The sequence below is a fragment of the Colletotrichum jinshuiense genome, chromosome 10, assembly GCF_051148585.1.
Source record: "Colletotrichum jinshuiense chromosome 10, complete sequence".
NCBI classification, from domain to species: domain Eukaryota; kingdom Fungi; phylum Ascomycota; class Sordariomycetes; order Glomerellales; family Glomerellaceae; genus Colletotrichum; species Colletotrichum jinshuiense.
In genome coordinates, this window is record NC_139303.1 from 2,310,463 (window position 1) to 2,329,078 (window position 18,616).

Here is an 18,616-nt window from a genome sequence, read left to right on the forward strand (position 1 = left end):
CTCTCCTAGGGGTAGCAGCAGCATGTTGTGACAGCATGCCTAGGGTTGAGTCGTTTCTGGGAACTACCCATAACTGGAACAGGCGTTGACCAAGGCAGAGGAGATAAGCTTGAGCGGCGTGGTAAAGGTTTAGGAAATGTTATTGATACTTGAAACACAGGTCTATGAGCGACGCTGATGAGGTACTCTGATGACCAATGACTCCGACGCGGGCTATGAGATGAAGAAGCAATAAGACGGGAGGGGAAGTCAAGTGCCGTAATCCTTAGCCGCCCACTGTTCCTTCTTTTTCATGTATGGATTTCAACTTCTTCTCCGTCTTCATAAACTCGCGAATGCCTACCGGGACATCGTTGTACAGCCGGTCGTCCCACATGTTCTTGGCGATCTCGGGGTCCTTGGGGACCGGGTTGGTATCCGAACCGCCGCCGTCGTCGTCCATACTAACCGAGCTACTCGCGCCCTCTTGCTCCCTCAGCCTTGCTTGTGCTTCCTTATTCGTCGCCGACCACTCTTCCATCTCTTCTCTATACCGTTCCCAAACGCAGTTGACGCAGCCGCTCATGCAGCAGTTGTCAGGCTCGTCGGGACGCGGGGGCACGAGGATACCAGCTATCATGGTGCTCTTGAGCCGCATCTCCTCGAGACGCTGCTTGCGCTCTGCGGGACCGGCAAGAGCGGAGCCGAAGATGATGGCGGCCTTCTCAGCCGCGGTCTGCGGGGGCGGCGTCGGTGCCGGCTGCGCGGATTGAGCTTCAGCAACGGGTTCCGGGGTTGGGTCTGGGGAGGGAGGCGACGTCTTACGGCCTTGCTCCTGCTTATGGACTGAAGACGAGGGGGGCTCCTCGGGCTTCTTCTCGGGGATGGGCTGAGGATTGGTGAGGATCGCCTCGTAGTATGCTCCTAGCGGTTGAGCTTGGGTCTTGGAGGGATCGATCGCTGCGGGACCAGTTTGCGCCTTAGTGGTGATGAAGGCATTGCGAGAGGGACGAGCAATGCGAGGCACGAGAGGCCGGAGGCGAGGGAGGAGTCTTGCGGGTGCTGACATTTTGGGTGATTTCGTGGGTGGTCCAATTCTAGGTGGTTGACTCCAGGTATTGGACCTTGTCGGGTGAGTGAGGCAGGGCTGCGATCACTAAAGAGAAAAGAGAACCCGGAGCGTTGGCATGCGGTCATCGCCACGGACGTCATAGGCTCCAGGATCTGCGCTTACATAAGACATCGACACAACGGCGGCTGAGGCTTGGGTCACGTGCTTTCGTGTTCCACTCATGGCGAACGAGGGGAACAACGGAGAAATTCTGCGCAAAAAGCAAGGCATATTATGTGGCAAACAGCTGATCGAATAAACTATACAAGTGAGGAAATGTAAGACGTAGAAGGAAAATTTACAAGATGGGATAAAATATATGGCATTTCTTTTTTGGAGAAATCAGGTGTGTTGGAAAGGTACAGGTACCGGTACTTGGGCTAAGCTCCGACCGCGCGCGACTGATGCTCTGGTCTAGCTTATGCTTGGGAGCACCTTCCCTGTTTGCTTCATGAACGGTCGCCCAATGCGGAAGGCGGTGGGGTCGCATGTACACAAACGCGCTCCGTTCACAGCTGCAAGACCAGAACGGCACCAGAGTCGTTGCCCATCGCCGACGAACACCTTGCGAGGTCACACACCGGCGTCGAAATGCTTCCATAGGCCTTACGACGAGCCCCAAATATGGAAGAGTCTGCGCCCAAGCGCCGAAGGGTCTCGCCGCGCCTCAGCAGCCAGCGCGACGACGACGGCAACAATACCGAATCGACCACTCCCCCCGATCCTCCCCCACCACGGGCCGCGAACCCGCGAAGGCCTTCCTTCGCGTCGCCGACAAAGTCGAGCCTTGCGCGAACGAACCCCGATATCCTGCAAAGGCGGAGCAGAAGTCGCAGTCCATCCAAAGCTGTCGACAGCAACCCTTCAACACAACCCGAACATGAGAATGCTGCCGAGGGGTCGGCCGCGCAGGCCGGGGGCCGGACTGAACGATTTCTAGAGAGGGGTGCAGCGCGTCCGAGGAGTAACATGTCCGGAACAACGGCTGTCGACTCCCAAAACCTTGGTTCGCCCGCGCGACGAATGCCCGCATCGAGACTCAGTGGTGCACTGGCGACCAGACCACGCCGGTCAGCCGGCTTACCAAATCCCAGGCCACTTCCCGACCCTGGACCAGAAGACGCGGACGACTTCAATCCGTTTGGCGGGCGCGTGCTGAATCGTACTCCGCCGCCTGGTGCCATCCCCGCGAGAGCACCGCCCCCGGACCCAGAACGCGACCATGAGCCGGAACTGCCCCCGACGCCAACACAGAGGGGCCGGGCCGATCCCGTGGTCACAACACCTCCCCTGGGTATCCATGACACGCCCTCAAAACGGAGACGGAGGACAGCTTCACCGTCCAAGAGCTCTCCACTTAAGCAGCCACCTCTTCGCCCGCCCGAGTTATCGCAGAAGACCAAAGACCCGTCTAAGAAGACCATGCCGCGCCCAGCGCGCGAGAAGAGCCCGAGTAGGATGGCGAGGAAGACGCGGTCAGCCAAAGGCCCTTCAGGGACTCACGAAGCTCGCCAGATCCCAATGCCGGATCCTCACTCAGAGCTCAAGGAGATCCGAGACGCCCTCCAGGCAGAAGTCGCCAGTCTGGAGGCTGATCTGGATTTCGCGGCCGGGGAAAACGAGCGAGTGCGTAAGGCGCAGTCTCGACGATCCGGTATACTGCAACCTCTGTCTAGTGCCCGCCAAGTGCAACTTCTCGACTTATTACGACGCCATCTTGTACCCCCTGAGAAGGAGACCAAACCAGATGCGGCGCAACAGTGGTTCGATCTGGCCATGAACCCTACCTCGTGGCTCTCAATCGGTTCCCTCGGTCAGGCGCAACTGTCCATGTCACAAGACAAGGTGGCGGAGGATATCGCACCTCCAACTTCACATCACCCAATCGCAATGTCTGCCGTTGATGAGCTTCCTTACCTCAAGGCATTCACCCCATTCGAGTTTTCAGCAACTACAAACATGTTGCCACGAGAGACAGATGCAGACCCCTTGCTGCGAAAACACAACATTGTCGTCAGATCGGCGCATCCCGCAGGATTGTTCATGGCCAAGATCGAGATGACTGTCAACACAGATAAACTGCATATCACGGAGCTCAGTGTGCCTCGCTTGGACCCGGCAGCCGTTGCGGAAGTCGGTCCATTTATCGAGAAGGTCGTCAAGGGCGGCTCCAATACACATATGAATCGGAACGTCAGCATCGTCACCTGGGCGATGGCCGAATGGTACCGCATCGCTGTCGAACGCGCCAATGTTTGGCACACTCTGGAGAGTGAGCTCGGCGACAAGGAGAAGCTGATGCAAAGCGTAGCCAAGATACGCACAAAGCGGAAGAAGCGGAGGAGAAAGGACGACGATGAAGCAACAGACAGTCAAGACACAGATGGGATGACCGCTGAAAAGTCCCGTACTGAAGATTTGGCACGCTCAGCATTACTCCCCCATCTTGGAAGGACAGCCTACGAGATTCCCATTCCATACGCAGTCAAGGAGGAAATTTCGTGTTTGAGAATACAGTGGAGGATTGATTTTGATTGGACTGGAGAGGCGCAAAGCAAAGTTGGTTTGATGATCGGAATGCCTGGCAAGTGTAAGAATCCCCGAGACCACCTCGAGACATGGCAATCAACTAACACTGGACAGGGCATCGGGGCGATGAGCGCGGATCACTAGCGGCAGCGTCAAAGGTTTTCGAAAGGCTTATTCAGGGTAATGAAGGACCGATGACGGCCGTACGAACTGTTGTTGCACTGTTGGCTGGGGATGCATTGTCTTGAAAAGATACCACTTGGAGCGAGTCCTCGACGCTGTTTCATGAGTATGATTTTATATCTCTATCAAGCTGATTTATGACTGTGTTCCTGCCGGCAATATGCTTGCAACCCTCGATTTCGTCCTAGCCACTCACGCTGCCCTGTGTCGTTCGAGGCATTGGCTTCTTGGCCTCTTGGCCGCGTACCCAGAAGTAAGACCACTACTTTAGAAGTATGGACTTCCACCGTTACCATTTCCGCCATGACCCCACGTATTGCCCTTAAATCCACCATGGCCCCAAGCGTTGCCATTCCCATGATCATTGCCTTGGTATCCGTTCGCCGCACCCGGTTGGCCAGCACCCGTGCCAAGCAAGCCCCATGAACCCGGACCCAGCGGGATCGGCCCAACTGCTCCTGGACCGCCATGCCATCCGGCCGATGCCCTGGCGTTGGGACCGCTGCTGTCGCCGCCGGGGATGTGTCCGTTTTGGGTCCGTCTGCGGCGTTCTGCGGTGGCCATCATGTCGGCGGCGCCGCGCAGGGCGTCTGCGCTGGGGGTGTCTGGGTAGACGGGGCCGTACTCCCACGTTGTTCTGTTGGGGCGGCTGCCGTTGCCGAAACCCTGGGCGGCGGCGGAACCGAGGCCGTAGTTGTCGCCATATGTTGGGCCCGAGAAGCGGTTGGGGCCGTAGCGTGACTGGTTTGCCGGGGCGCGGGAGGCCATGTAGTTCATTGCATCGGCCGCGGTGTAAGAGCCGTTCGTGTTGCCGTTGGTGCTACCGTTGCCGTAGTCGTTGCTGCCGTAGCCGTAGCCGTTGCTGCCGTAGCCGTAGCCGTTGCTGCCGTAGCCGTAGCCGTTGCTGCCGTAGCCGTACCCGCTCGGGTAGTCGTTTCTGTTATTGGACATGATGTTTGGTGAGATCTGTGTGTGGGGGGGTTCGAGTTCGGTTGGTCTTTTTTGCTGGAGAGAAGTGCTTCCTCTACTTTGATATGTTTATATAGCTTCTTGGGAGTAGTTCTGCGGGTGAATGATGGGTAGTTGGTGATGGGCTGCCAAGTTGTGGTCTGGTGACTGTCTCCCAGGAAGTGGTGACCCTCGAGATCGGACGAAATTGTCACCACAATGACGAATTCGTTGTGCCACTCTACCTCAGTTGAAACCAGCTTCGCGTCGTTCATGTGTTGCAGAAAATTGAATTCATCATGCTGGCTTGGCATCTATCACCCTTAGCAACACGGCTCAACATCAACCCAGAAGGTTACCACGCAGTCTTGTGAATCCAGCTAAAATCTACGGAACTACAATAGTGATGGGCTGAAAAAGGTACGTCTTATACAAGCTAAAAGGAAGAGAGGTAAGGAAGATTTGGGGCGCTTCGTTGTTGAAAGCCGCCCAAAGTCATCCTCGAAGGGATAACACAACTTAACGTATCATCCCAGATACATGTTTCTCATATCATATTGGGACAAATATATCTCCTATAACATTAAGAATTGTAAGTGTAACCCTCCCGATATACAAGGGGGAAGTAGCGCAATCCTGCTTCTCATTGGAATGCCTCAAGCTTTTATTAATGAGGAGCCGAAAAGGGTTGTTCCCCAAAAGCCTGTACTACTCTTACTCCCCCGGGTTCCTACCTCCTCAGTAGGGCATAATATCCTTAACCATCATAGTATAACCACTCGACAATATTCCATCAGTATTTCTTGCAAACCAAGAGTTATGAACGCTCGAACAGTATGAAGACAGATGGACTCCTTGGTGTCCATTTGTATTGACGCCAACTCTGAGGCGATGTGTCACAGTCTTTCCGGCAGCTGTTCCGGTTCTGTTAGAAGGGGTAAGACTGTTGAGGGGTCGGGATTGATCCTATAGGTGTCGTGAGGTATTGCGAATGAAGGACTAACGTAAACCAGGCAAATAGAGCAGAAAGGACTAAACAATGTGAACAGCAAAGTGAAATCTAGGTGTGAGTGATATCTTTAACGTTGAACCCTCCCCAGGGGTTCTGGCGTGTATCTGTCTATATACACAGCGGTCATGTGTTCCATCATGAGTCCTATGCCAAGCCTGGTTGACTTAGACGAAAAGACGTTGACATGATGACTCATGAGATATTGTTAAGACTATATAGCTGAATTGTACCACCCAACCCTTTGATTCTAAACAAATAGAATGTTTTTTTTACAGTTTCTAAGGCAGCACTGCTATATACCAATCTTCCTGCTAAGCCACTGTGAAAATTTCACCGTCTTCTTGTCGACCAGCCTCCAGTGCACATCCGCCAACCATACAGAGAGCAAAAGTGTGATGACGAAACTGACAAACGAGGCAACCGCCAGGGTCTCTCCAGCTAACAGCAGGCGGTACTTGAGTCCCCAGGTGAGCCAGCACCTGCCAATAGCCCAGTGGACCAGGTATAGACTGAAGCTGATCTCGCCCAGGTATAGTATAAAGCGCGAATCCAGGCCCCGTTGGAGAACGGGGAGGTTTTCCAGGGAAACCACCAGGCCGACAGCCGCGAAGAACAAAAAGAAGTGCTGGGTTTCCATGACGCCTGTAGGTACCCAGGCGAACCACGAGTACCCTGCAGCTTTATAACCGTTGCCATGTGTCGGCCAACCTCCCAAAAAGAGAGCAAATACGAATATCACCCATGATGCAACGGTGACAACTGTACGTGCCCTCTTGGTCAGGTCTGGTAGCGTCTCCCGTATATGCCGGATGTCAGCAAGAATCATCCCTGCAAGGAAGAGGCATTCCTGCCACAGGCCGAGGTTGAACATGAAAATCAAAACCAGGAATACAAACGACATCCGCACCTTCGGCGACACACGCGCGAATGCAATACATGATAGGAACACAAGTAGCGACCCTTGGTACTCAGCTGCTAGAGTCCAGCCCTGAGGCATTATCGTGTCGATAGAGCTAGACGCAGTAATAACAAGTAGCGTACTCCATATGAAGTGCGCCCACCCCCATAAAGTGTTAATCCCGTTTGGCATAGGCATGCCATCGGAGCCTCGGTAAAATACTTGGAACTGGATCAAGAGACATGTGCCCATCAGGACCGGGACGACGGGAATAAAGAGCCGCAATGGTCGACGGAATATGCTGGATGGGAGAGAGGCAATGGCGTCTGTGCTGCGACCATTGTGGCACTTCTTCAGTGGTCCGTAAGTGAGCACAAAGCCACTGAGAACGAAGAAGATGCAGACCATAAAGGATCCACAGTGTATAAGCCGGATGAATGGCAATTGAAACAGGTAGCGATCGTAGATCGTTTCGCCCCAGCCATGATGGACGAAAAGGTACTGCAAGCGGGTTTGTCAGTCAGATTTGCCAATCTATCACGAACGTGCATGTGTTATCTGCACATGGTATTAAGAGATCGGGCCGGGCCGCTGTCTCCTAAGATGTCATGGCAGCCCCTAGACGCCCAGAAGGAATGGGAAGGAAAGGACATGATTCGGTGCCACTGGCGGGTCACTTACATCGTCTGTATTGTGCTGGAAAACAACGATCATCGATGCAACGCCGCGGAGGCCGTTCAGATACGATGTTTTTGTGGCGGCAGGGATTACTGCGTTTTCGTCGACGTGCCAAAACGCGCGGGCAAGGAACGACGGCAGTATAGCCCAGAAGAAGTCCGATGCATGTTTGGGCGTGGGACGCAAGCCAGCCAAACAACCCCGCTCGGGAGGTGCCCTCTTGTGTTCGTCGAATGGCAGCTCCGAAAAGAAATCCCCATCATCCCCATGTATAGCCGTGTACTCATCGTCCGACCGGGGTCTGGAGAACCAGGAGCGCATAGTGTCGAGATACTTCTGCATGGTTCGAACCGTATCGACTCGCCCGTCCATGTTTGCTGTGGGCAGAGTACAGGTAGAAAAAAAGATTGTCTTGGCGTAAAGACTCTCGCCCGTGAGCTGGTTGACCGGCTGTTCTCCCTCCAAAAGAAATTTAAGAATGGTAATGGATGGGAAGGGGAGGGGGTATTTCCAGATATACTCCTGCGCTGAGAGTTCAAGGCTCTCTCGGCTCGTTGCCAATGGCCAATGCCCAGAAGCTTCCGCTCGCCTCCGTGAGTATGAAAACGGCAGAAAACGTTCCTCCAAGACGCTTTCCCTCTTCCAGGTTAAATTCAAGCGACGGATCGGGAGCTTTATCCAAATCAGAGTTAGGCCAGACTCTCTTCTGAATCATTCAATGAGACAACTGCCGCAATAGGCAGAATTTATGGGGGGAGAACTTGATATATACAGGAATGGGCTGGGCGTCACCATCAGAGTCGACACATCGTACATCTAAGAATGTGGATATCCCAGCCGCTAGTCTAAAGACGTTCCAGATTCCACGAGCTTATCAGAGAAACCACCGAAAGTCGGGGCTTTTAGGTCCATCGCCTAGCATAGACGTCGGTACGTCGCTAGCGGTTTTGTTGGTACCCTGCTCCCGGTTTCTCCGCCTGTTGTCCCATACCATGTAGAAACCTAAAGCAAGCGCAAATGAAGCGCCAGCTACACCAAAAGCGGCCGTCGTAATCAAGGCAGGGGCGTATTTTGGCGCATCGGGCTTGCGGAAGATGTTGCTGCTCACGAGCCCCATGAGGTTCGCCAAGGGGACACCAATCGAGGTCAGAAGCACCCCTTGAATGACGCTGTTAGCCGCAATTCCTTTAAAAGTCTCGTCTGTTTCTAACTTACGCTGATTTTCGTTTACTACGTTGTTGTTGTACCACGTCGACAAAAGTACACTCGGCGCCGAAGTGCCCCAGGTCATCATGAAGCATGCGTAGTAGGCAAGCTTTATTTGCTTCTCTACGTCATTGATTGCGGCGTAAATGATGAAGCCGATAAAAGTCAGCATAAAGCCTATTGCGATGAAGGGGAAGCGGAGCCGGCGCCAGTCGGAGAGGAAGGCGAGGATGAGAAGCATGGCGGCACCGCTGACGTTGGGAGCCACGGTGTATAGGTTGGTCTTAATGGTACTGTATCCTAGGCGCTGAACAATCTGAGGCATGAAGAGAGAAACGCTTTGGAGCGGGACTCCAAGGCAGATCTCGATCGCGAGAAAGCCATACTGGAATGGAATGAAAGATTAGCGCGCCGACATCGCGAAGTGAACCAACGGCCGTCTTGGAGGGCTGCGCCTAAGATAGTCCGATCCATGATGGCACTCACCGTTGTTGGGTGCTTGAAAACCTTGGCGCTCTCACGGATATTCATCTTTTCTCCAACTACAGAAGAGCTGTCGACTCTGATGCGATGATAGGCAAGCGCTTTCTCTTCTGCGGTGAGAAATTTCGCCTCGGCAGCGCTTCGAGGGAGGTACCAGAAGGCAAAGAATGAGAAGAGGATAGTCGCCGTTGCCTCAATGATAAAAAGCCAGCGCCAGGGGTGTAGTTTGGTGTTGGTGATGTGAAACACGGCAAAGGCAAGAAGCCCAGAAAAGGCGTTTGCCTGTCTCGCGTTAACTATGCATAAATCAATACCGCAAAGGGAATAGTCACTCACGATATTGGAGGCGGCGTAGAAAATGGCCAGACGACGCGCCAGCTCACCACGGCGGTAGAAGGTGGTGAGGTAGTAGATGACCAGAGGGAAGAACGCCGACTCCGCCATGCCCAAGAACCACCGCAACGCAAATACTCCTCCGAAGTTCTGCGCCGCGGCCATGAGCATGGTCATGGTCCCGAAAGAGAACATGAGGATGGGGAGCACGATCGCCGGGCCAAACTTTTTGCCAATCAGGGCCACAAAAGGCGCGGCCGCTACAAACGGCACGAAAAAGATGCTGACGATGAGGTTGTATTGGCCCTCTTTGAAGTTGAGGTCGGTGCTTAGACCGTCGGTCTCGGCGTTTCCCAGGTTGCCCTTGTCAAGCGCGTTGAAAAGATCTGTCAATGGCATCAGTTTATCTTACACCATCTGTGGGAGCGCCGCAGGACGCCATCAAATCTTACACTGCACAATAAAAATAAAATTAGAACCACTTCATACTACTTCTAATTATGAGTTCCGAAGAGAGATATAGTCACTTACCATAATCGCCAACACGGGGAGGATATGGAAGTCCAGTTTTCGGCAAAGGCGTCGTTCGGCGGCCTTGTCTACTACCTGAACCGTGTCATTGTCGTATGCGTGGGTCTTGATGTTGTCGCCGTCCAAGGACCCATCTCGAACCGACCCTTCTGGTTGGGAAACCGGCGTGATCTTGTTGTCTTTTGCAGCCTCCATCATAACCTAGGGACTTTCTTACGGGAACCAATGCTATGAAAATACCAGAAACAGTACTGCAAGCCTTCAGACGACGCAGAATTAAGGAGGGACGCACAATCATTGCAGACTGGGAATGGTGGGATAGATAAACTTGGTAGTTGGCAGTTGAATTTGCTGGTCAGCTTATCGTTTCCCAATCAGTACCATGTATCTTTGATCCCGGTCGTGCTGTGGTTGGCATGCATCTGTCGCCGCAAAGTCTCGTTGGCGGTAAAAGATAAGGATAACACTGGAAGTGGGGTCGTCCAACAGCTCTCTCAGTATCTCATTCCTCATCAGGAGCTCCTGCAGGGTCAGGCTGGGTGAGACGGCAAGCTCTCGTTTACCGCTTAGTCCGCTAGCCATGAGATTGGCAGCGATCGCCGCCAATGACGACCTGGTCATATCTAGAGGAATGTGGGACGACGATGTCATGCATGAAAGCTACGTTCATGAGATTGAAACAAGCTCCAGCTGTACGATATTTATACAGGCCTCTGATCACGGGGGTTCGGTTTTGATTCCAAAGATATTTCTCACCTACAAGCAGCCATGGATGGACCAAGGGTGTAAAATATTTTATTGTACATTCTAATGGTACTTTAGTAATAGAGACGGGCGAGGAAAGTGTAATACTCGGAACATGCTACATTAATGTCGCGTTTCCGGTTTGATAAGGGACAACGCCATTGACTGATGGCGGTTTATCATCAACGCATCAACGATGACCTTGTAATTCTCAAAAATTAAACGGCTCCGTAATGTTAGGGGTAACAATGGATGCCTATCAAACAGTGGCCTCAAGCTCTAGAGGCTCCGAAGCTGGAGCTGTTGACCGGAGTAGTTACCGGTGGGGCCGGTCCGTGGGGGTCATATCAGAGGGTGAGAGACTCGATGGATGGAGCAATACACAACCAAAAGGTAAACCTTATAACTCCACCTTAAATTCAAACCGTTAGGTCCACTTGTAATATGGCCAGAAAGATAACAGAGCGAATTCTGGGGTGTTGACTGTAGCAAAGCACTGTCCCACTCCAGAGTGCGGGGTTGATAAGATGATCCTGCACAACTCTCCGCGGGCAGTTTGGTATCATCCGAGAACGGAGCACTGAACTAAGTGCTACGTCTCCCCCAAAACGCCCCTGCAAGTAACGTTGTTCTCATTGCTACGTCTTTAAGGCTCTACTACCTTTCAGTCACAGTAACATACCTCCTCTTCTTTTGTCAGCAGTATCGGCATTGAAAACACGTCCTGCCTGTTACAAGTCCGGCAGCCACCCGTCACACCATCCACCGTTCGAGTTACGCCACTAATCCTACCATTATGTCTTCCAAGACCCCCGTACTTACCGACAAGGCCCCTAAGCCCCTGCCGGGCATCTACAGCCAAGCCATCGTCGCCAATGGCATGGTCTTCTGCTCAGGCGCAGTGCCCATGGACCCTGTCACCATGCAAATCATCGATGGAGATGTTCAGGCTCACACGGTAAACGCATAGACTAGCTGATCACACTCTTCTCATCTGATTTGCTAATTTTCATCCTAGCACCAATGCATCAAGAACCTGACGGCCATCCTTGAGTCTGCCGGTACCACCATTGACAAGGTCGTCAAGGTGAACGTCTTCCTCTCCAACATGGACGATTTTGCCGCCATGAACGAGATCTACTGCCAATACTGGGGCGAGGTGAAGCCTTCTAGAACGTACGTCTGAATCAGCCAAAAGACTCGAGGGCACTTGCTAACAATTAGACACAACCAGTTGCGTCGCGGTCAAAACTCTGCCCCTCAACGTGGATGTTGAAATTGAGTGCATTGCGGTATTATAAGAAATGGTATATAGAACCTACAAAAAATGAAAATGAAATAAACACGTTTTTGAAATTTGGCCAATTTGAAAAGCCGGCAGTACAGTATTTGGACATGCACCGAACTAGTCTTGTGTTGAATACAAGCCTCTGGCGTTGGCGGCTACCAGTCTACTTGCATTTGCGCACCAATGATGCGTCTTAGAGTTATACGATATTTATTGCGTGGACTTCAAGGACATTGGAGCTTAGAAGTAATCCACATTCAACCTTGTCAGAACTATCTCTAAAGTAGCTCTATCAGCTTATCACAAAACAGGCTGATAGCTCTTGCGCCGTCCTTCAATGCTTCATCCATGGCAATAAAAGGATGTGGCTGGCCCTTCATAACGTGAACATCAACCTTGACTCCTGCGTCTTGAAGCTTCTTACCAATGGCTTCACCTTCGCTCCGCAGCACGTCCAGCTCGCCCACCACAACTACCGCAGGAGGGAGCTTCGACCAATCGCCCTCCCAAAGCAGGGGGCTCGCCTCAGGATGCGCCCAAGTCTTCTCGTCCGGCAGATAATGGCGGCGGTACCACATCATCTTCTCCGCGGGCAAGGCAGGCGTGAACTCATTTTCTTTCCACGATGCATGGTCCGACTTTGTCGAGTCCACCGTGGCGGTGTTGTCTGCAACGGGCACGGAAAGGAGCTGAACGGCTATCGGCGGGATATCAGCGCGTCTAGTTGCTCGCTGACACACGATGGCCGTGAGATTCCCGCCAGCTGAGGAGCCCCCGACGGCGATGCGGGAGGTATCGAGGTTGAGCTTCTCAACTCCATCAGAGATGGCCCAGAGGAAAGACTCCCAGCAGTCGTCAACGGCAGCAGGGAACGGGTCCTCGGGCGCGAGCCTAAGGGGACGTTAGTGATCTCATCTCATGACGCCTGTTTTTGAGATCCAAACCTACCTGTAATCTACGCAAACAACGACTGACTTTCCGCGATTGCAAAGGTGCGTCGCGATGACATTCTCAGTGTCGATGTTTCCCAACACCCATCCACCACCGTGAAACCAGAAGGATAGCGGCCATCCCTTTGCAGGTCGGTCACCCAAGGGCGTAAAGGCGCGGATCAAGATGTCCGGTCCGCTTGTCTCTTTCCTGGGAATGTGAATGTCCTCTGAGCTTGCAACTTCGAGCTTTGGCCCGGCACCAGGAATGAGAGTTCCGCTGGCGCGAGAGGCCGAAATGGGTTGGTGATGAACGACCTGTTTGTCAAAGACATGTTTGTTGTAAAAGTCTTTGTATTCCGGGTTGATCCTATCGATGACCGATGGATGCAATGGGTACGGCGGTTCAGGCATGGTTGGTAAGTTGAAGAATTGTATCGATGTCCGTGTTATCCAATTGCGACGCGGTTTAGTGTTGCCTAGATGTTGAGTAGCTTGAATCGCTATGTTTGGCTCTCTGCCCGCGTATTGAGACGTTGCTTTCTAGCTGGGTGTTAACAAGTTCTAGTTCGCCCGGCAAAGTGTACGAGACTCCGGTCAACGGGCGGCCCAGCAGCTCTGGCCGATGTCGTCTCCCATTCACGCCACAAAATGACCCCCACCTAGCGTTCTCCAACTCCGATGGCCCAGAAATACGACAATAAAGCTTTATCTCTGAGTGGAGCGATATCAGAAGATAAGATAAACTGTGTTGTCAAATGCTGGCTTGCGTCATGGGGCACGCCCCTCTCTGGCCCCGCATCGAATCCGAATATTACGAGTCGACTATCAGTACTAATGTTCCATCCTCTATGAATCCCAAATGGCGGACATCAAAATCTTGGGTAATGAAGTGAAAGAAGAAGTCCGCAAGACCTGGTACTTCGCATAGAAATTTAAAGCGACTTAACTGTCGTGGATGAAAGGCAGGTGAACGCCTTCATGACGGCATTATTCCGTTTCGGCGTGAACCCCAGTAACTAGGCCTTATTACTAGGGATACCAGTCGCTCAGCTACAAGGTATTCCATAGAGGGCTTTGAGGCCTTGAGTCGCAGCCGTCAGCACGTCAGTCCCCAAGCGATCCCATGCCTTAGTCCACCGATCGGCTAGCGAAGGCCGAAAGTGCCCACCCGTCTCGCATTCGGCGATGCAAAGGCGCAGCCCCTGTTCTTTCCCGCGTTTTCATGATTAAGGATTACTACACAGGCCGGAAGATCCTGAACCTGCCAGATTTCAGTTCATCCCGTGTGTTGTTCCTCATCATGTAACCCACCGTGCGACCCGTTTGGCAGGGTGCGTCGAAGCCGATACTCGGGGCAGTAATGCATCCAACTGGAATAGGTTGGCATATGGCTGGAGTTCGTCCGAAGAGGAGATATGAAAACAGCCCGAAAATCTGGATCAGGCACGGAAAAAACTAGTTCCCTCACGCAGGCCTTTCTCTTCCGATTTCATTGTTCGAATTGGGGGTATTTGCTCAATGGATGTGCTCAGAACATGGACTATTGACAAGCCACATAGTCCGAAGCCCTTGCCACCAACACCACTAACACCAAAGGCAAAGTACGCTAGTTCAGCCCTTTTTGAAGTACACGAACGCCAAAAGTCGCCGCAATGCCAAGAGTCGGCCAGGAGAGTGGGCTCGTGGGCTCGTGGGCATCTCACTCCAAGCTTCAGGGAGACGGTTCGAGGAGTATCAATGTTGCAGTACAGTTTCAACTTATGGTCCTGGGCCAAATCTTCCAAGCAGCTGAACTTCCGGCTCGTAGAGGCAGCGGGATGTGCTAGATCATGCCATCGTCACGTTGCGAAGTGCGCCGGGTTTCAGCCGAATACAAACGCCGTACGTCAATTCCATTGAGGAGTCGGAGACTATGCCTATTATGCCATGTAACTCTGCAACTGTCTTCCTATTGATCTTCGAGTCGGTTCGCAGTCGTACGTCCATTGTTTGGTCTTCATGTTCCATCATCCCTTAATCCACGTCGACACCAAGCTTCCGCAGGTCGACCACGGCCTCGTCGATCTCGGCCATCAGCTCCTTGTGCGCCTCGGGCACATCGTTGAAGGTCATGACGTTGTATCCAAGGCGGCCGAGAAGGTATGCGCCGAAGGTGATGAGGGCCCAGAAGGGAAGCTGTACAAGCAGGCTTGGTTAGCAGGAGCGACCACAGTATTCGGCGGGCGCATTGGGGAGAAGAGTAGTCACGTACGACGGGGACGATCTCATCCTGAACCTTGGCGGGGATGGGAACGAGTTGAAGGTAGAGGGCGAGGTAGAGCTGTAATTGCAGGTCAGCGATGGTTCGCGAAGAGGTGGGATGGCTGGACAGGGAGGGGTCGTACCGAGCCCACGAGGAGCGCGAGGGAGATGGTTTGCTGGGCGCGAGTCATGGTGGCTTTTAATATGGGTTAATATAAGTGTTTGATGGTCTTTTTTTTCGTTCGGTTGGATTGCGCGGGGGGGCGAATGCGGCAAAAGGAGTGACTGGGAGCTGAGAGGCCGTCGCGATTTTGCCATGTGTTGCTACCAGATGGCGGAAAAGGAGTCGCGAAGCTGTCCAAAAATCGTAGTGGAGCTTGAATGACTAAGCGAAGCCTGGGCCCTTGTGCCCCTGCCTTCCCGCAGTCTGCGTGCTGGACCCACCTTGCCATCTGGGGGCACTTTACTCAGCTGTCAGCTGTTAAATCTCAATCATTTCAGAGCTGCAGAGTGAAGCCAGGCAGATTTAGTTAAGAGGCTAACTGTAGCCGGACCCAGTACGTCGCTTATAAACAAACTTGTTGTCATTGATGTTTGCATGCGACAAACGAATTCACCATCTCCCAGCAAGGCAAGACCCGTCAACCCGTTGGCAGTCTGGACTCAGCCCAGACAAAGGCATGGCCCCAGTGCAAACGTCGCCAAACCCACAGTAAGCGCATCGTGTTGTTCCGCGAGGGTCAATAAATGCCTAGAAAACATCTTCAGCGCTGGCTAATCGCCCCTTTCTCGCTGCTAAGACCTACCGGAACGTCGGGGTGTTTGGCATCCGACGCCCCGATGGCATTGAAACCAGCGCGACATGCCACCGTTCGCTCATACCAGTACAGCCACTAAACCCTGGTGCTTTGAGAGGCAATGTCCTTCATGAAGAGGCATACGTCAGAGTGCTCATATGCGTTCCATAGCATCATCATAACCGTTTAAATACCAACAATCTGCAGAAATCAGACATTGCCTAGCTCGTAGTGCCATGTCCGCTTCTCACATCCCGCTTCACACCATAGAATTCATCAGCGATACACCAATCCCAAGTGCGCATTTATTGCAATTAACAAGCCGAGACCTGGGCTTTCTGACGCAGGCATCTTTTTACGTTGCATTTAATGGTTCCACCCACACAGTTGATACTGGTTGCCGTTATTGAGGTTGCGATAGTCAATCTTGGTGTCGGATTCAAACTCTTTCGATTTTACATTCAGGACCAAACGCTATACACGCAAATGGTTATTCTCAAATTTATAAAGCTTGTGATTGACGGGAGATTGACTAACTTAAAACTGTGATTGACCGGTCTACACATTGCAACCAATATATTCCGACAGAGTTTCCGAGTAGAATTGCGGATTTTCATTCGTATAAAATTCTCCGAAAGCTTGAATCACAGCAGCACCGAGTTTTGGTGAGCCTATTGAAAACAACCCCCCCTCTTTCGCCGCAAACTATACCAGCCCACACTACATGCCCTATCCTAGCAACTAGGTACCAGACAAGCAAGTGGTCTGTGATGCGATTGACACAAGCTTTGGGCACATCATTACATTTACTTGCAGCATTTCCGGATGCAAGCCTTCGGCTACGCTGCAAGTGATGAGATTAGCGCAATTTAAGCCACGTTGAAAACCCGGTATTCTAGCTTCGGATATGAATTAACGTGAGTCGATATTTGTTATTGCACCCGGATTTGCACCGAGGAAATGCGATGCCCGGTGCTCAGTATGACCAGCCTTACGGTCATTCAAGGGCTTGGGCAGCGTCCTAGAGGCGAATACAACTTGATTACCAACTCCACCGCGGCCAATTTGAAATGTCAAAGAAGGCAGATGAATTTGACACTGCCTGTTGCCAATGAAGCTTGGTATCTGCATTGTTGTGCAATGTATGAGGGACGTGACCAATGGGTTATATTCTCTAGCCTGGGTTCAGCCATGATAGATATTTGAGCCCCAAGGGCCGCTCCTTACTATTCCTTATGCTGTTGGCTTTGCAGAAGTAGAAGGTCTACATTGACATCCCTCAAGGCATCAGAAGCGTTCACAGAGATTTCACAAGTAATTTGTTGGAGTCAAAGCTTACCCTTGACAAACTGGCTCAATAGTGTCTTGTCATTATATCAATTATAATTGCAAGGTCATTTGTGATTTGTTTAAAGTTTTTACTACCTGAAGATGGGGAGGCTGTCGATTGGGATATTGAGACCTTCAAGGCATACGGATAGGTCGGTACCGCGTGGGTTACTCCGTGTGGGGGGAAGTGAGGAACCAACCGAAAAACTGACTCGTAAAATGGGTGTGGCATTTCATCTTCTGGGTCTTCTCCATAAGGCAAGGGTCGGTCACAATTTCAAACCGAAGGCCAGCACCCTGCCCGCGTCATATGATGTCGCGCAATGAAAGCACCAATTTGGCGGTATGGATTTGAACATGTCACCTGGGTTTGGGGTCAACGGTTGTGACATCTCCAAGTTACGATGCGAACCAGGACAATGTTCTTCGGAACGCAAGGAAAATGCGTTGTCCCACGTGAATGTTTGGAATCGGCGTCAAGGTTCTTTTCTTGCGGCTCGTGGACAATGGATCTGCGACGCCATTAGATGTAAGATTGATGCGCGAACCTCTAAAAGGCGCCATGACGCGGCAGGCTCGTCCCGAGTTAAGGCGTCATATGACAGCAACGATCCAGCGTTAATAGCCAATGGCGAAGGGCACATAAGCAATACAAGAAGTGGTTCTGTCGAATATATAGCATGCCAAGGGTTGTTATCGTCTATGGCGCAAACCTTCAGGGCTATCCTAGCATGTAATGAGTCGTTCACAACCTCAAATTAGTGTAGAGCCCAGAGGCAACATCCTTCAACCTCATTAGCCTCGCGGTCATAAATACCGGAGACCGTAAACCTCACACTCATGCTCTTCTCATTAACATTTCCCAATCACCAAGCCCATCGACTCTCTCAGCCCAATATGAAGTTTGCCGCCGTCGTCGCACTTGCTTTGGCGCAGAGCGCGTAAGTTTATCGCATTAGTGTGTACTGATCGATTTGGATTTCAGCTGACTGGAACAGCCCGGCGCTTGCTGGCTTGCTTTGCGTCATGCCTAATAGCCAACCGAACCCTGGAACGGGCATCTGCACAGCCGTTGGTGGAACACCTGCACCAGGTTACCAAGCTGCGGTAAGTATCTACTACCCAAGCCCATCTACCAAGACAAATGGAAAAGGGTATTTACTAACGGGGACTAGTGCTGTGGTGTCGACAGCAAGACCAGTATTTACGAGCGAGGATGCAAGGACAACGGTGGTGTGAGTGTGCAATACACATACTATTGCTGAGGTGGTTGTTCATAGGATAGCTGCTAGGGAGTGGCAAATGAACGGGATGTAGAGTAATGATGTGGTTTGATGCGACTTTCCAAAAAAGAAAAAAGAAAAAAATTAAAACTTTAAAAAAAGGAATTCAAG

The 18,616-nt window shown here is 52.0% G+C and overlaps 10 protein-coding genes across 10 annotated transcripts; 3 read left to right on the forward strand and 7 right to left on the reverse strand.

Moving 5' to 3' along the window:
* Positions 1–265: 265 nt before the first annotated feature.
* Positions 266–637, reverse strand: EsH8_X_000581 (oxidoreductase-like domain-containing protein; the record flags this gene model as incomplete). Its single annotated transcript, XM_083274669.1, has 1 exon — positions 266–637. One exon carries the CDS (start codon positions 635–637, stop codon positions 266–268), a length of 372 nt encoding a protein of 123 aa, XP_083120061.1.
* A 67-nt stretch (positions 638–704) lies between these two features.
* Positions 705–1,048, reverse strand: EsH8_X_000582 (uncharacterized protein; the record flags this gene model as incomplete). The annotated part of the gene is made up of 2 exons (XM_083274670.1): positions 705–739; positions 805–1,048. 2 exons carry the CDS (start codon positions 1,046–1,048, stop codon positions 705–707), a joined length of 279 nt encoding a protein of 92 aa, XP_083120062.1.
* A 666-nt stretch (positions 1,049–1,714) lies between these two features.
* Positions 1,715–3,867, forward strand: EsH8_X_000583 (uncharacterized protein; the record flags this gene model as incomplete). Its single annotated transcript, XM_083274671.1, has 2 exons — positions 1,715–3,680; positions 3,734–3,867. The coding sequence occupies 2 exons, from the start codon at positions 1,715–1,717 to the stop codon at positions 3,865–3,867; spliced, it is 2,100 nt and encodes a 699-aa protein (XP_083120063.1).
* A 202-nt stretch (positions 3,868–4,069) lies between these two features.
* Positions 4,070–4,753, reverse strand: EsH8_X_000584 (uncharacterized protein; the record flags this gene model as incomplete). The annotated part of the gene is made up of 1 exon (XM_083274672.1): positions 4,070–4,753. The coding sequence occupies one exon, from the start codon at positions 4,751–4,753 to the stop codon at positions 4,070–4,072; it is 684 nt and encodes a 227-aa protein (XP_083120064.1).
* A 1,301-nt stretch (positions 4,754–6,054) lies between these two features.
* On the reverse strand, positions 6,055–7,710 carry EsH8_X_000585 (acyltransferase family protein; the record flags this gene model as incomplete). The annotated part of the gene is made up of 2 exons (XM_083274673.1): positions 6,055–7,161; positions 7,342–7,710. 2 exons carry the CDS (start codon positions 7,708–7,710, stop codon positions 6,055–6,057), a joined length of 1,476 nt encoding a protein of 491 aa, XP_083120065.1.
* Positions 7,711–8,212: 502 nt separating this feature from the next.
* EsH8_X_000586 (major facilitator superfamily domain-containing protein) lies at positions 8,213–10,086 on the reverse strand (the record flags this gene model as incomplete). The annotated part of the gene is made up of 5 exons (XM_083274674.1): positions 8,213–8,496; positions 8,554–8,929; positions 9,031–9,309; positions 9,364–9,746; positions 9,888–10,086. The coding sequence occupies 5 exons, from the start codon at positions 10,084–10,086 to the stop codon at positions 8,213–8,215; spliced, it is 1,521 nt and encodes a 506-aa protein (XP_083120066.1).
* Positions 10,087–11,431: 1,345 nt separating this feature from the next.
* Positions 11,432–11,936, forward strand: EsH8_X_000587 (RidA family protein; the record flags this gene model as incomplete). The annotated part of the gene is made up of 3 exons (XM_083274675.1): positions 11,432–11,593; positions 11,654–11,811; positions 11,870–11,936. 3 exons carry the CDS (start codon positions 11,432–11,434, stop codon positions 11,934–11,936), a joined length of 387 nt encoding a protein of 128 aa, XP_083120067.1.
* A 265-nt stretch (positions 11,937–12,201) lies between these two features.
* Positions 12,202–13,266, reverse strand: EsH8_X_000588 (alpha/beta hydrolase fold-domain-containing protein; the record flags this gene model as incomplete). Its single annotated transcript, XM_083274676.1, has 2 exons — positions 12,202–12,814; positions 12,872–13,266. The coding sequence occupies 2 exons, from the start codon at positions 13,264–13,266 to the stop codon at positions 12,202–12,204; spliced, it is 1,008 nt and encodes a 335-aa protein (XP_083120068.1).
* Positions 13,267–14,868: 1,602 nt separating this feature from the next.
* On the reverse strand, positions 14,869–15,287 carry EsH8_X_000589 (dolichol-phosphate mannosyltransferase subunit 3; the record flags this gene model as incomplete). Its single annotated transcript, XM_083274677.1, has 3 exons — positions 14,869–15,030; positions 15,107–15,175; positions 15,240–15,287. The coding sequence occupies 3 exons, from the start codon at positions 15,285–15,287 to the stop codon at positions 14,869–14,871; spliced, it is 279 nt and encodes a 92-aa protein (XP_083120069.1).
* Positions 15,288–18,062: 2,775 nt separating this feature from the next.
* On the forward strand, positions 18,063–18,514 carry EsH8_X_000590 (uncharacterized protein; the record flags this gene model as incomplete). Its single annotated transcript, XM_083274678.1, has 4 exons — positions 18,063–18,163; positions 18,221–18,329; positions 18,398–18,457; positions 18,503–18,514. The coding sequence occupies 4 exons, from the start codon at positions 18,063–18,065 to the stop codon at positions 18,512–18,514; spliced, it is 282 nt and encodes a 93-aa protein (XP_083120070.1).
* Between the last annotated feature and the right edge of the window lie 102 nt (positions 18,515–18,616).